This window comes from Erythrolamprus reginae, chromosome 1 (genome assembly GCF_031021105.1).
Source record: "Erythrolamprus reginae isolate rEryReg1 chromosome 1, rEryReg1.hap1, whole genome shotgun sequence".
Taxonomy (NCBI): Eukaryota; Metazoa; Chordata; class Lepidosauria; order Squamata; family Dipsadidae; genus Erythrolamprus; species Erythrolamprus reginae.
The window spans coordinates 346,646,942-346,663,353 of record NC_091950.1 but is presented as its reverse complement, the minus strand read 5'-3'; the positions used below and the strand labels follow the sequence as shown (position 1 = coordinate 346,663,353).

The 16,412-nt window shown below is 50.0% G+C and overlaps 1 protein-coding gene across 4 annotated transcripts in view; it reads left to right on the top strand.

Moving 5' to 3' along the window:
- The window catches only part of LOC139157421 (zinc finger protein 318-like), an 84,321-nt gene that overhangs the window by 27,691 nt on the left and 40,218 nt on the right, over positions 1-16,412 (top strand). For 3 of the 4 annotated variants that reach the window (XM_070734170.1, XM_070734171.1, XM_070734169.1), the window contains one exon: positions 7,213-7,312. The exons of the other annotated variant lie outside the window; for it this stretch is intronic. In XM_070734170.1, the coding sequence (XP_070590271.1) occupies positions 7,213-7,312 (100 nt within the window). The remainder of the gene's footprint in view (positions 1-7,212; positions 7,313-16,412) is intronic. 4 annotated transcript variants of the gene reach the window in all.

Sequence of the window (16,412 nt, the reverse complement as noted above, 5' to 3'; positions counted from 1 at the left end):
CTTAATTTAAACATGCCTGGGATAAACATATATCCATCCTAAGGTAAAACACAGGAAATAGTATAAGGGCAGACTAGATGGACCATGAGGTCTTTTTCTGCCGTCAGTCTTCTATGTTTCTATGTTTCTATCACATACTCAGCTGCTGCAAAAAGATCGCACAGACTGACTACAAGCATAGACATGATGCTGTGGCACAGATGATCCACTGGAACTTGTGCCGGAACTACCATTTACCAGTGGCAAAGAACTGGTGGGATCATAAGCCCGAAAAAGTGTTCGAAAATGAGCAAGCAAAACTACTGTGGGACTTCCAACTTCAGACTGACCGAATTCTGAAGCATAACACACGAAACATCCTGATTGTGGAGAAAAAGAAACTATGGATTATTGACATCGCAATCCCAGGAGACAGCAGAATTGAGGAGAAGCAGCTAGAGAAATTAGTGAAATACGAAGATCTAAAAATCAAGCTGCAACGACTCTGGCATAAGCCAGTGAAAGTGGTCCCAGTGGTACTTGGCACGCTGGGCGCAGTGCCAAAGGATCTCAGCGGACATTTTGGAATTGACAAAATCTCCATTTGTCAATTGCAAAAGACCACTTTACTGGGATCGGCAAACATAATTCGCCACTACATCACGCAGTCTTAGGTGCTTGGGAAGTGCCCGACTGGTAATGAAATACGAAATCCAGCATAGTGATCTCATTTGCTGTGTTGTATTGACATAATAATAAAGGTGGCAAAGTGAGGCAGAACTCACTTAATAACCGTCTTACTCAGGAGATAGAAACATTGGGGCCAGAACATAAGTCGAGGATTATCTATCTGACCAGTGCAGATCAGGGGTCCATTTTGAAGCTCCACAGAAAACATCTAGGGGAGAAGGAAGGTTTTCATCGACTTACAGTGGTTTAGTTACTGACCGTTCAAAGTCGCAACAGCCTTCAAAAAAGTGACTTATCCCCCTTTTTCACACTTACGACCTTTGCTGCAGCCCCACGATCGCGTGATCAAAACTTGGCCAGTTTCATATTTATGACCATTGTTGTGTCTTGAGATCACATGACCCCCTTTTGCGACCATCTCACAAGGAAAGATAATTGGGGAGGGGGCGGAGAAGCCAGATTCGCTTAACGACCGGGTTTCTAACCGATCCATGCCCTGGCATGAAAATGTGCCGCCCAGACATTTTACTTTTCCACCCATACCAAAAAAAAATTAGAGGGAACATTGCAGGGGATACTAAATAATCAGCGTAAATCATAATAGAGAATAGAAATAAACAACATAAATCATGAGATACAGCACCCATATTATAGTCCTAAGAATCTAATCCAACTCTGTTGGAATTTCTAGCATGTATGCTCTATTGAAACAGCAATGTCTTCGCTTGCTTGGGCATGTTGTGAGAATGGATGATGGTCAGATTCAGAAAGATCTCTTGTATGGTAAACTAGTGCAAGGAAAGAGCCCCAGAGGGAGATCACAGCTGCGATATAAGGATATCTGTAATAGGGATTTAAAGGTCTTGGGAATGGACATTAGCAGCTTGGGAACCTTGACTTGGAGGTTAAAGATGCAGCATGGCCTTCTCCATTTCGAGGAGACACTTGTTCGGAAGGCTAAGGCAAAGAGACAGTCCTGGAACAATCGAAATCCAGGGGCCAGGCAAGGAACAGAATGGATCTGCACTCAGTGTGGAAGGGACTGCCACTCTCGGATTGACATTTTTAGCCACCCTAGATGCTGTTCTAGGAACTCTTTCCAGAACACGATACCATAGTCTTTCAAGACTAAAGGTTGTCAATGAAGAATCTAAAGAAATCAGTAATAGGACAGAGAAGAAGATAAGTAATACAACCTACTAGGTTGTTTGACATCCTAGGGCAGTGATGGCGAACTTATGGCATGGGTGCCACAGGTGGTACGTGGAGCCATATCTGATGGCACATGAGCCATTGCCCTAACTCAGCTCCAATGTGCATGTGTGTGCTGGCCAGCTGATTTTTGCCTCACACAGGCTCTGGGAGGGTGTTTTTCGCTTCCAGAGAGCCTCCGGGGGAAGGCAGAAGGTGTTTTTACCCTCCCCCGGCTCTCAGGGAAGCCTTTGGAGCCTGGGGAGGGAGAAACGTGAGACTCCTGGGCCCACCAGAAGTTGGGAAAAAGGCCATTTCTAGTCACGAGAGGGCGTTTGGGGGGCAGGAGAAGTTATTTTCACCCACCCCAAGCATTCAATTATGGATGTGGGCAGTCATGCATGCGTGATAACATGTGCACTCGCTCTTTTGGCACTCGAGGAAAAAAAGGTTCACCATCACTGTCCTAGGGCATAGACAGTGTTGTGGGAATTAGTTGTTCAGGAGAGTTATAACATGGGGGGGGAACTCTCTTTGTGGCTAGTTGTTCTGGCGTGCAATGCCCTATAGCAATGACAGCGAATCCTTTTTTCCCTCAGGTGCCAAAAGAGCATGGGCGCGCATTATCGTGCATTCATGAGTGCTCACACCCATAATTCAATGCCTGGGGTGGGCGAAAATAGTTTCCCTACCCCCCCCCCCCCGAGGCCCTCTGGAGGCCAGAAATGGCCTGCTTCACAACTTCTGGAGGGCCCATTAGGCTCATATTTTGCCCTCCCCAAGCTCCAAATGCTTCCCTGGAGCTGAAGGGGGGGGGGGTGATAAAAATACCTTCACAAATCCCCCTGGATGCTCTCTGGAAGCCAAAAACACCCTCCCAGAGCTTTTGTGCGAGCCAAACATAGCTGGCCGGCACACACATATATGTTGGAGCTGAGCTAGGGCAGCGGCTCGCATGCTAGCAGATATGTCTCCTTGTGCCACCTGTGGCACCTGTGCCATAGGTTCACCATCACTGACCTCTAGCCATGATGGCGAACCTATGGCATGCATGGCATACGGAGCCATATCTGAGGGAAATTAAGACGTTGCCCTATGTCAACTCCAGCATGCATGAGCGCTCTGACCAGGTGATTTTCATCCTTCCGGGGGGGGGGCGCTCTTTTCACCCTCCCCAGACTTCAGGAATGCTTCCAAAGCATGCAGATGATGAAAAATGGCCCAATGTGCCTACTGGAAGTCCGGAGTCTTCAGTGAGACACATGCACAGGAGGGGGAGTGCAGGGGGTTTGTGCATACATGTGCGGGGAGGGCATTGCATTATAGACGTAGGCACATACGTGTACGCTATTGCATGCGTCCACACCCTTTTGGCACCGGAGCAAAAAAAAAAAGGTGACAGTAGTGATGGCAAATCTATGGCATAGGCGCCACAGGTGGCATGTGGAGCCATATCTGCTTGTATGCGAACCGATGCCCTAGCTCAGCTGCAATGTGCATGTATGTGCCGATCAACTGATTTTTGACTTGCACAGAGGCTATGGGAGGGTGTTTTTGGCCTCTAGAGAGCCCCCAGGGGAATAGGGGAGGGTGTTATTACCCTCCCTGGCTCCAGGGAAGCCTTTGGAACCTGGGGAGAGCCAAGGATGAGCCTACTGGGTCTAACAGAAGTTGGGAAACAGGCCATTTCTGGCCACCCGAAGGCCTCCCAGTGGTGGTGAAAGCTGTTTTTGCCCTCCCCAGGTATTGAATTATGGGTGTCTGCACTCATGCATTCCTGATATTGTTTGCGCACACTCTTTCAGCACCCAAGGGGAAAAATGTTCACCATCACTGCTCTATAGTGTCAACTTGAGGGAAGAAGTTGAAACAGGTTATGTCCAGGATGTGAGGAATGCATAGATATTTTCGCAGCCCTCTTCCTGGCTTGTGCATTATACAAGGCTGGTTGCCATTTTTTTTTCCTGCAGTCCTAACTGTCCTTTGAAGTCTGTGTCTTGTTTAGCTGCTGTGCCACACCAGACAGTTATAGAGACGCAAAATAAGCAACAGATCCAGTAATTCCTTTGTAGAATTGTATCAGCAGCTTCTTGTGCATTCTGAGCTTTCTGAGTTGGCACAGGAAGTACATTTTTGTTGTGCTTTTTTGATGATATTTTTGATGTTAGGTGTCCATTTTAAGTCCTGGGATATTATAGAACCTAAAAACTTGAAGGTATTTATCAGGTGTGTCAAATTCGATTTCATTGAGGGCCACATCAGTGTCTGGGACGCCTGCAGTATCATCGCCTGCGATTGCCCGAGTGCTTTGCCAGTGATAACATGCTCATGAGTTCCATTTTTGGCTGGAACAGCCTCCTGCAACCCTCTGCTACTGAAAACGGAGCTCAGGAGAGTCATGTGCCGCCCTCCCTAGCTCCACCTTTGCTGGCAGAGGCACTGCAGGCTGATTCTTCGTTGTTTCCAGAGTGGCCCCATGAGGCAGATCGAAGCACCCATGGGTTGGATCCAGCCCGTGAGCCTTGAGTTTGATACCCTTGGACTTTATTGTCAAAACAGTGTTGTCTACTATTGTAAGAGGTGGTAGAATAGGAGGGCTTTGCCTAAAATCTATTATCTCTACGGTTTTGCATCTATTCAGTTCATGTGTTTTCCAATCTTTAGAAAGCTTACAATCCACCTACAAATGTGGAGAGGCACAGCTAGCTGAATTAATGTAATGAGAAAAATATCTGGAATGATAGTATTGAATGCTGAGCTGAAATCTACACAAAGGACCCTTGCATAGGTCCTTGGCCATTCAAGATATTTGATTTGATTACAGCCTGTGAGATTACAGAATACACACATACTGATACGTTTTAGCCCTTTCATACTTCATTTGTTGTGGTAAGTTGTAGCGGAAAGAGGGATAGTAATTCTTCCACAAAATGTATACTGTTGATATCAATTTCTTTTTGACTAATCTTAACTTTGAGTAAAAGTGTGACTGAAACCTGGCTGAGCCCAGAGGGAGGAGTTCCTTTCTCGGAAATAAGCCCAGCCGGTTTTCAGGTATGGCATCAGCCTCGACCCCAGGGAAGGGGGGGAAGAGTGGCTATTATAGCCAAATAGAACCTCTGCCTATGTAGACTCGTTGCTCCTGAGATTGCGGGTTGTGAGTCCCTCCTTGTGAAGTTGGACTTAGGGATTCTGGTGGGCTTGTTGCTCACGTACCTGCCTCCCAGCTACGTGAACAACAGCCCTGCCTGTGCTGCTCGAGGAGGTGGCCAGGTTGGCGGTGGAGTTCCCTGGACTCATTGTCCTGGGGTACTTCAAACTGCCGTCACTTGGCGGTTTCTCTGGGTTAGCACAGGAGTTCATGGCCACCATGACAGCCATGGAACTGACTCAAGTAGTTCACGGTCCGACTCACAAAGGGGGACACGCACCCGACATGGTATTCCTCTCGGAGCAATTGAGTAATGGTCTGAGACTAAGGGGCTTAGAAGTGTTGCCTCTGTCATGGTCAGACCATTTTCTACTACAGCTTGATTTCCTGGCTCCAATCCTCCCCCGCAGGGAGGTGTAATCGGCTAAGTGGTTCCACCCCAGATGCCTGATGGACCCAGAGGGCTTTCAGAGGATGCTTGGGGCTTTACCAGATTCACTTGTCCACAGCTCGGCAGAGTCTCTTGCCGTAGCCTGGAATAGGACGGAGGCTCTTGACCGAATTGCACCATTGTGACCTCTCTGTGGCACTAGACCCCGGAGGGCTCCTTGGTTTACCGAGGAGCTCTGGGAGTGGAAACGCCAGAAGAGACATCTAGAGAAAAGATGGAGAAAGAGTAAGTCCGAATCTGACCGAACACTTGTAAAAGCTCACATTAAGACTTACAAAGTGGCGCTCAAGGCGGCAAGATGGTCTCTCCCTTGTGGGGTGCCTCAGGGGTGAATCCTCTCCCCCCTGCTATTTAATATCTACATGAAACCGCTGGGTGAGATCATCCAAAGGCATGTGCTAAGATATCATCAGTATGCATACATCTCCACCCCATGTCAAGTCAGCGAAGCAGTGGAAGTGATGTTCCAGTGCCTGGAGGCTGTCGGGGTCTGGATGGGTGTCAACAAGCTCAAACTCAACCCTGACAAGACGGAGTAGTTGTGGGTTTTGCCTCCCAAGGACAATTCCATCTGTCCGTCCATTACTCTGGGGGGGGTTAATTACTTACCCCCTCAGAGAGGGTTCGGGGTTCAGGGGGGTGCTGGGAAGCCCCCCAGGCCGGCTGCAACCTTTTAAAACACCCGCGCCGCTTCCCAGCTGTCTCCTGAAGCCGAACGCTAAAGCCGAACTTCCGCGTTCGGCTTCGGGAGACAGCTGGGAAGCGGCGCGGCTGTTTTAAAAGGTCGCAGCCGGCCTGGGGGGCTTCCCAGCAACCTTCCGAACCGAACCCGGGGTTCAGCAAAATTTTGCCTCTTCTTACGAACTTTGTTCGAGTTACGAACCGGCGTTCGGGAGGCTTCTGGGAAGCCCCGCCGCCCGGCTGTCACCTTTTAAAACAGCCGCCGGTTCGTAACTCGAAAAAAGTTCGTAAGATGAGGCAAAATTTTTCTGAACCCCGGGTTCGTATCACGAGTTGTTCGTAGGACGAGGGGTTCGTATCTTGAGGTACCACTGTATTAAGCATTATCCTTGTATTGTTTTGAATAAATCTACCAGGTAGAAATCCATTTTGATCCATATGTATCCATTCGTTTAAAATTGGTTTAATTCTATTTGCCATAATTGTTGTGAATATTTTGTAATCTGCGTTAAGTAATGAGATTGGTCTATAATTTTGTATTTTTTGTTTTTCCGAGTTATCCGTTGGTATTAAGGTTATCAATGCTTCAGTCCAAGATTTTGGAATTTCCCCACGATCTAACACCTCATTAAATATAGATAATGTTTCTTGTAGGGTTTCTCTTAACTCTTTGTAATATTTGTTCGGAATTCCATCTGGCCCTGGTGTCTTACTGGTTTTTTGTTTCTGAATCGTGTTTTCTAATTCCATTGATGTTATTTTTTTATTCAGTGATATTTTATTTAAATCCGTTAATGCTCCTAAATCTATTTTGTTTATATATGTCTTCAACTGTTCCTCATCTACCTCTTCTTTTTTGTAAAGTTCTCTAAAATATTCTACCACAATTTTCTTCTTTGCTTCTATTGTAAATTGCCTATCTCCGTTCCTATCTTCTAATTGTTGTATATATCTTTCCCCTTTTTCTTTTTTTAATTTACATGCCAACCCTCTGCTGGTTTCTCTTCAGATGGTATAAATCTATAAATCTTTCGCCAATCTTCTTTTTCATGTATCACTATGGAAATAGACCCTGGATCCTTATAACAGACCCTTGCCAGCAAAGACTCAAAATGAAGCAAAGAAGAAAGTCACAAAACAAATTGACAAAATACCTGTTCCAGCCAAAGGTATGCTGTCTGTCTTACCTTTAGTTGCTCAAAGCATACTGTCATAGGCCATTGTAATGTTAAGCAATGCGCAACCTTGTTTGTTTGTTTATTTATTTATCAATCAAACTTAGTTGTTTCCTATCTCATGATTCTGGTGACTGCATTTTTTCTAATTTTTAAGCAACCTTTTTCTTGATTAATGCTTTACTTCAGAAGTAAATAGAAGTGGAAAAGAAATTAATATTTGATCTCCCTATTTATTGAAATAACTGTAATAAGGAATGATGGACAAAAGAACTTTTTTATTTGAAATGTCAAATCAGATTATTCTAATAGGAATTGTGTTTAGGATCCATAGTATATTTTGCTGATTATAGTTCAATTGTTGCTTTGTCCTTGCTAAAATTACAGTTTCTTAATGAATTTTTGTGACTGAATCTTGCTGGGGGGGGGGGGGCATTTTAGGTTCTGAATTTCTTAACCCACTCACTAGATATAGTACTGGCCTGGGGTGAGTGCACAATGCCCCCTCAGCAAGGGGAGGGGAATCCGACTGGGTTAGTAGGCACTCCCAAGGGGGGCGTTGGGGGATCAGGGACAAGCGGCTGCAGTCATGGCTCCCTCAGTGCTTGTAGGAGTTGGCTGAGGAACAGGACAAACATGCACAGAGGTTTGGGGAGTGCAGGCTGCCCCTGACTCCCGCTGTACAGGTGCCTGCCAGTCAGTCAAGGGGTGGACCCCAGGTATCTGGGCTTTTATTAGCCTCACAATAAAAAATGGTACAGGCAGTACATAGTGGGGAAGCAAGGCGACCAGCTGCCGCACAGGTTTTGGGTGACTCCTTGGTAGCAGTACAGACAGAGGCGATTCCTTGGGGGAGACACTTGCACACCACTAGGTTTTCACCTACTCTTTGCTACTAAGGAGAAAATCTGGAGGGGAGAGTATGTAGACATTTTCTCACTATTATATAGGGTTACGGGCAGTGTTCCCTCTAATTTTTTTTCGGGGTAGGCGGAAAAGTCTAGTGTCTGAGCGGCAGTCCCTTGGGACTGGGCGACATAGAAGTATCAATCAATCAATCAATCAATCAATCAATCAATCCCTTCTTTTTTATTAAAAGAAATTAATAATAAAACAAAACCAAAATCTCTTACTATTAAAACTAAAACAACCAGCAAAACCAAAACATAACTATTAATAAAAAGAGGTGAGGGCTGGGGTTTTTTTCTCTGTTATTATTTAAGTGCTTTTACCATATGCTTAAATCAAGTGTCACTTCTCTCTCTGTTTCTCTCTCTTTCCTGTCATTCTCTGCCTCAATCATGTTCTCATTTCTCTTTTTTCTCCCCTTTTTTCTATCATTTCTCTCTCTCTCTCTTCCGTCCACTCTTCTCTCTCACTTTCTCTCTCTCTTGCTTTCTTCCGCTCACTCTCACTCTTTTCCTTCCTTTCTCCACTCTCTCTCTTCCTTCCTATCTTCTCTCTCTCTCTCTCTCCCCTCTTGCTCTCTCTCTTTTTCTCACTTTCTGTCTTCCCTCTCCTTTTTCCCTTCTCTCCCCTTCTCTCTCATTTGTTTCTTTTTCCTCTCCCTCGTTCTTTCCCTCCATCATTTTCTCATTTTTCTCTTTCTTTCCATCTCTCCCCCTTTTTTTCTCCACTGCATCTGGAAGGAGAGTCCAACATGGGTAATGTTCCAATCTTATTGGTAGAGACTGAGTTATAATTAGCATAATAATAGCTACCGCCCCCTTACTGCTCCCATGAGCCCCAGTTTTAAAAACTCAGTCTAAGAGTAGAGACATACTGGGTTTTGCTCTTAGGAGCTTTAATATAGTTATATATAGATATATAGAAATATAGAAAATAAATTGTATTTACATAAGTGTTTTTGACCTGTTTAATCCTGTGCTTTGTGTTTCAGATTGCAAGGATCACAGAGGAAGGAAAACAGAAGACAGGGGTCTCTGCCCTCCGCGGGCAGCACCCCCACCGATCCTCCTCAGGGGTCTTGTATTCCCTCCGTGGGAACACCCCGCAGAGGAGCACCCAGCCTGGGGTCCATGACCTCCGTGGCCAGACCAGGGCTGTGGGCTGAAGGTGGAGGGGTCAGCCCCCTCCACTGGGAAGCCTGGAAGGCGCTGTCGTTGGGCTCTCGACGAGGATCGGAGCCGCGCCTCTCAGCTGTTCGGCGGCCGCCGAAAGAGCCGCCGCCGCAGCCGCCGCCGGCTTGGAAGCCGCAGGGCGAGCGAGAAGCGCTGGGACGGCCGGACACACCGGCGAGGCCAGCAAAGCCGCGAGCGCGCAGCCAGCGAAGGCAGCGGGAGCCGCCATGGCCGCAAAAGGGCTGGAAGCCGCAGCGCTCCCCCCCCCGAAAGGGAAAAAAAGCCAAGAGCGGCACAGGGGGCCGCCATGTTGGTTGCTACTTGTGCAACCGGGAAAGGCGCCAACAGGAAGTCCTTCCTGCAGCTGGTAGGCGCGAAGAGGCTGCAAGCCTCAGTGCGCAGGCGTGATTGGCCGAAACAGACGGTGGCCATTTTTGTTGCTGATTCAGAGCCAAAAACATTACCACGCCACGAGGCTGCAAGGCCCAAACAAGTCAGTTCCTCAACTACACAACTGTGAATACATGGAGGAACAAGCGGGACTCGAGAGGGCCGCTTCTCCCAATGTGGTCAAGGAGAAACCCAAAGGGAAAGCCAAGGAGAAGTCCAAGACTTCACAGTCCCCAGCTTCAGCCTCATCTATGAAGGAGGCAGAAAAACGTATTAAGGCCTTAGAGAAAAAACTGGAGGCAGCTCTACAGGCCTCCCCCTCTACAGTGCCACTGGGTCAGAGGCAAGCAACACCTGACCCAGCCACCTCACAGCCGGCCTTTGGCCTACCCGAGGAGGACTGGTCACCTGACAGGCATTCACCTATGTTGCCACGCATCATCTCCTCCCCAGGCCCCTCATGGAACAGGCCTGAGTCAGCTAGTTATACTAGAAGGAGTTCCCTGGGGCCATCTGCCACGTTCACGCCCACAGCGGCGGGATTAAGGGCGCAGGCAAGCACTTGGCAAGATATGCCACCCGACTTGCAGGATTTAATTGCAAACGTTTACTCTCAAGGCATAGCGGCTGGGGCCACTAAATATAGCCAGCAACCTTCCCAAGAAACAACAGGGCAGGTCTGGTCAGCACCGCCCCCCTCGGGCTTGGGGTCCTTATCAGAGGAGCCACTCATGGGAGAGGACAGCGATAGAGAGTATGACCTCTCTGAGGATGAAACCACTCCCGAACAACCCCAACCGGTAGGCCTGTTTAAGCCAACATTGTTCAGGACTCTGCTATTTAAGGCTAAACAGGTAATGAACCTACCAGGTACAACTAAAACAACAGAGGATGCAGACAAGACCCCAGATGCCTTGCTACAGGAACCCCAACCCGAGTCAGAACATTTTCCAGCATCAAATATTTTTCTGCAGGGAGCCAAGCGCCCTTGGCAATACCCTGCAGCAGCCCAAGGTCCTTCCAACCTGGAACGTCGTTTTTACACGTTCGACGAGGAGGTGGAGAAACTCCTCGAATTTCCACCCATAGACCAACCGGTCGTGACCTTGGTCTCCAGTGCCCTGGTGCCCTCCGAAACCGGGGAGAGTCTGAAGCCTGAGGACCGGAAGGCGGAGATTCTCTTAAAGAAGGCGCACCAGATGGCGAGCTGGGGTTTTCGGGCAGCAGCGGCTGCATCCTTCATAAATCGAGCTTCCCTCCGGTGGATACAGGAGATGCAATCTCGCCTGGGGCCGGAGGATGGAAGACTACGTCAGGACCTGGCGAAGTTGCGAGCTGCGGCCGAATTTTCCGCAGACGCTACACTGCATGCGGCTAAATTTTCCAGCAGGGGCATGGCTACCACACTTGCAGCACGCCGGCTCCTGTGGCTCCGACATTGGCCAGCCGATCTAAAGTCCAAATGGAGACTGGCGTCAGCCCCATTCCAAGGCTCTATGCTCTTTGGGGATATATTGGACAAGGTCCTTATTGAGGACAAGGACAAGCGCAAGGTCCTCCCCAGAACAGGCAGGCGACAGGACCGGAGATCAGCGCCATATACGAGGCGCCAAACGCCCCGCTGGGATAGCTCCACAGGGGCAGGCCAGGGCCAAAGGTCGTACTCGCAAGGTCAATTCTCCAGCCAGACCTTCAGGGGCGACCGGGGGTCCTTTCAAGACCGACCCAGGGGCTACCAGGGCTCGAGGCGGCCCTTTCGGGGGAACACCCAGAGAGGCTTCCGCCGCTCTAAGTGACTCTGCCAGACATTTCCCGATCGGCGGGAAACTCCAGCACTTCAGCGCCTCCTGGTACACCACCTCCTCAGACCAATGGGTCCAAGCTACGGTGTCGGGAGGGCTGCGCCTGGAGTTTGTAGGCCAACCCCCCAACCGGTTCATACTCTGCCCACGGGTTCGAAACCCGCAAAACAAGCAACAACTACAAAACGAAATTGCTCATCTGCTGGAAATCCAGGCCATAGAGCCTGTACCGCCACAGGAAGAGGGGAAAGGATTTTACTCCAGGATTTTCATCGTTCCCAAGTCTTCAGGAGGTTGCAGGTTGATTCTCAACCTGAAGCAACTCAACATCTTTATAAAATACAGGCGGTTCCACATGCACTCGCTTCAAACTATCTTGACCTCAATGAGATCACAGGATCTGTTAACGTCCATCGACCTGAAGGAGGCGTACCTACACGTCCCCATACACGCATCACACCGGAAGTACCTCCGTTTTTGTTCAGAGGGAACACACTACCAATACAAGGCCATGCCATTCGGCCTCTCGTCGGCTCCACGGACCTTTACCAAGCTCCTGGATGCCCTGACGGCACACCTGCGCTCCCAATCCATCAGACTGATGGCGTACCTGGACGACATCATCATACTGTCCAGGTCGTCAACGCAGGCGAAACAGGACTTAAACCAGACTATGCGGACATTGGAAGCTCATGGCTTTACCATCAATCTGGAAAAGAGCCAGCCAGCTGATCCCCCGAACCAGACTTTTACATCTAGGGGCGATCATAGACACCTTGTCGGGCTCAGTCTCGCTCTCCCCAGAGAGGATAGCGAATATACAACGTTTATTAACCGAACTCAACCAGCGCAGACAGGTCCCCATGTCACTGTTGTCAAAGGTGTTGGGAACTCTAGTCTCCGCTATAGGGATTGTGCCCTGGGCCAGACACCACATACGGGCCCTGCAGTGGTTTTTACTACCGGCTCAAAGGGCCAGGGTGAGTCATTCAAATCAGAGAATTCACATGCCACGACGCGTCAAGGTTGTCCTGAGATGGTGGACATCGCCCGCAATACTCAAGGGTTCTTCCTTTCTGATGCACGACAAGATGATTCTGACTACAGACGCCAGCCTCTACGGTTGGGGAGCTCACATCGGCCCCCACATGGCGCAAGGCACATGGTCAGCAGAGGAATTGTCACCTATAAACATCAACTTCCTCGAACTCAGAGCGGTCTTCCTAGCTCTTCAGGCCTTCCACTCTGTTGTCCAGGGCAAGCACATACTAGTGCTTACAGACAATGTAGCGACCAGAGCCCATTTGAACCACCAAGGGGGCACGAGGTCGCGTCGCCTCATGGACGAGACGGCAAATCTATTCGATTGGGCCGAACTTCACCTGGCGTCCTTATCCGCAGAGCATATTGCCGGGACCAACAACACCCAGGCAGATTGGCTAAGCAGGACTACATTGGACCCATCAGAGTGGAGGCTGGACCCAGCGCTTTTTCAACAGATATCGCACAGGTTTGGGACTCCATCTGTAGATCTGTTCGCTACCCACAGGAATGCGCAGACCCAAAGGTTCTATTCACGTTTCCCGGAACCAGGGTCAGAGGGGGTCAACGCCCTACGGTCAGCTTGGCCGACAGGACTGCTGTATGCATTTCCTCCAGTAAACCTAATACCCAGGGTCTTGGAGAAGATTCTTCAGGAAAAGGCAGAGGTTCTGATGGTGGCACCATACTGGCCACGCCGGCCGTGGTTCGCCGACCTGATGGCTCTGTCGCTAGTTCCACCATGGAGGATACCAGACAACATCATCACCCTCAGCCAGGGGAACCTGTTACACCCGGATCCCCAGTGGCTACAACTAACCGTCTGGCACTTGAAAGGTACAGATTAAAGCATCAAGATCTGCCAGAGAAGGTCATCGATACAATTCAAGCTGCTCGACGTCCCTCGACTTCAAGGATATACCAGGCCACGTGGGCTGCCTTTTGCTCCTTTTGTGACAAGGAGGGCAAGAACCCCAAGGAAGCATCGGTGATTACGGTGCTAGAATTCCTGCAAGCAGGAATAGACCGGGGACTGGCTCCTAACACATTAAGGAGACAGGTGGCAGCACTATCCACCATGATTCTGATACCGGAGGCTCGCTCACTAGCCCACCATTCGTGGGTAAGAGACTTTATACGTGGAGCCTCGAATTCACATACACCACCTGTACGGAGGTTCCCCTCATGGGATCTCTCGATAGTACTTAAGGCCTTGACAAAACCACCATTTGAGCCCTTGAGATCAATTCCACTGAGGCTCTTATCCTTGAAGACAGCCTTCTTAGTAGCGGTCACTTCGGCATGCAGGGTGTCAGAGATTTCAGCCCTATCTGTGAGACCGGATTTATGTATATTCTATCCAGATAGAGTGGTACTCCGCTTGGATCCGTCGTTCATTCCCAAGGTGAACACTTTGTTTCACAGGAAACAGGAACTTATCTTGCCTGACTTCTGCACGCATGGAGACCATCCATCAGAATTACGATGGCATAAAGTTGACGTACGACGTGCTCTAAAGATTTATATTAGGAGAACTGCAGCATTCAGGAAGTCTGAGACTTTGTTTATTTCGTTTGCTCAACACAGAATGGGACTTGGACTATCTTCTAAATCGATAAGCCGTTGGCTTAAGGACTGCATCCTGGAGGCCTATAGAGCGGGAGGTCATGACCCCCCGCAGGGCTTAACAGCTCATTCGACCAGGAGTGCGGCCACATCGGCGGCATGGACAACACAGGCCTCTATAGAGGACATTTGCAGAGCTGCTACTTGGGCGGCACCTACGACATTTATTAAGCACTACAAGTTGGACTCATTTGCGTCCGCTGAGGCGGCATTTGGTAGACGTGTGCTACAGAAAGTGTGTGCATCTCCAACGTCCCAGTCAAGACCTTCTCCCTCCCATGGGCAGTAAATCTTTGGTATATCCCATGTTGGACTCTCCTTCCAGATGCAGTGGAGAAGACCCGTTGTACCTACCTGAACGGTCTTCTCGATGCACTGGAAGGAGAGTCCAAACCCACCCAACTTGTTGAAGTTCAGAGACGTCGGAGATGGGGAGTTGAAGTTTAGTTGTATTAATAAAATTTGGTTATCCTCTTACATATGTTTTTTGTTTTTAAAACTGGGGCTCATGGGAGCAGTAAGGGGGCGGTAGCTATTATTATGCTAATTATAACTCAGTCTCTACCAATAAGATTGGAACATTACCCATGTTGGACTCTCCTTCCAGTGCATCGAGAAGACCGTTCAGGTAGGTACAACGGGTCTTCTCTCTCTCACCTTCTCTTTCTCTCTCTCTCTTTCCCTCTTTCTCTTTCTCTGTTTCCCTCTCTTTCTGTCTCTCCCCTTTCTTTCTCTCTCTCTCTTTCTCCCCATTTCTTTCTCTCTCCCTCTTTCTCTCTCTCTATCTCCGCCCCGTTCTTTCTCTCTCCTCTTTTTCTCTCTCTCCCTCTCTTTCTCTCTCTTTCTATCTCTCGCCCTTTATTTCTTTTTTCCCCTCTGTCTCTTTCTCCTCCTTCCTCTCTTTCTCTCCCTCCCTCCTCCTCTTTCTTTCCTCTCTTTGTCCGGCGGATCCGCCCCCCCTGCATGGACGGCCATCAGTGGGCCGGCAGATCCGCCCCCCCGAACGGACTTTGGGCTGGCGGTGGGCTGGCGGATCTGCCTCTTCCCCCATGACGGACATCGGGCAGGCGGTGGGCTGGCGGAGCCGCCCCTCCCGAACGGGCAGACATTGGGCAGGCGGTGGGCTGGCAGATCCGCTCCCCCCATGGATGACCATCAGCGGGCCGACGGATCTGCCCCCCCACGACCGGACTTTGGGCTGGTGGTGGGCTGGCGTATCTGCCTTGCTTTCTCTCTCTCTTGCTTTCTTCCTCTCACCCTTTTCTTTCCCCTCCCTCCCTCCCTCTTTCCTTCCTCTCCACTTCTCTTTCCTCCCTCTCTTTCCCTTTTTTCTCTCCACTTCTCCGGCGGGCATCCGGCTTTGCTGACCGGTGCAGGGCTCAAACCCTGTGCCGACCAGCAAAGTCAGCTTTCCGGGAAAGCAGCGCGTTTTTCCAACATGCTGCTTTCCTGCACCTCTTTCCTGGGCAGGGGGGGGTGAGGCAGCCACCTTCCACCTGCGGCACCAGGCTCAAGCCCTGTGCCGGTCAACAAAGCCGAATGTCCGGGAAAGCCCTGCGCCAGTCAGCAAAGACGGCTTTCCTGGCCAGCACAGGGCTTGAGCCTAGTGCCGCGGGGGGAAGGTGGCTGCCTCCCCGCCTCCCTGCCCAGGAAAGAGATGCAGGAAAGCAGCACATTTGAAAAGTGCACTGCTTTCCTGGAAAGCTGGCTTTGCTGGCCGGCGCACCCTCCCCTTGGCTCCGCACCCCCCACTTGGCTGTGCCTCCTGCCGCCGCCGTGCAGCTCACCTCAAAAGCCTTGATGCTTTGCTGGCCAGTATGGTGGCGGGGGAGGAGGCGGAGTTCAGGGCGGAGTAGGCTGATCCCCAGCCCGTCGCCCCTGGCTCCAGGAGGCAGCTCCCAGCGCGGCGGCTGGGGAGGAGGCCAACACCTCCTCCGACGCCGCACAGGTGTGTATCAGAGCCAGGGCAGGTGTGGCGGCAGCTGAGGGTAAGCGGAAGGGCATGGGAGGAGGTGGGCGCAGCCGACGGCAGAGCCGAGGAAGCCAGGGCTTTCTCCCCGCCTACAGCTTGGGAGGGGCGGATCAGCTGTTGGTTGGGGAGAAACCGCGCTGGCTCCACGCCAGCTTGGAAAACTCTGGGCTGTCCTTAGGATT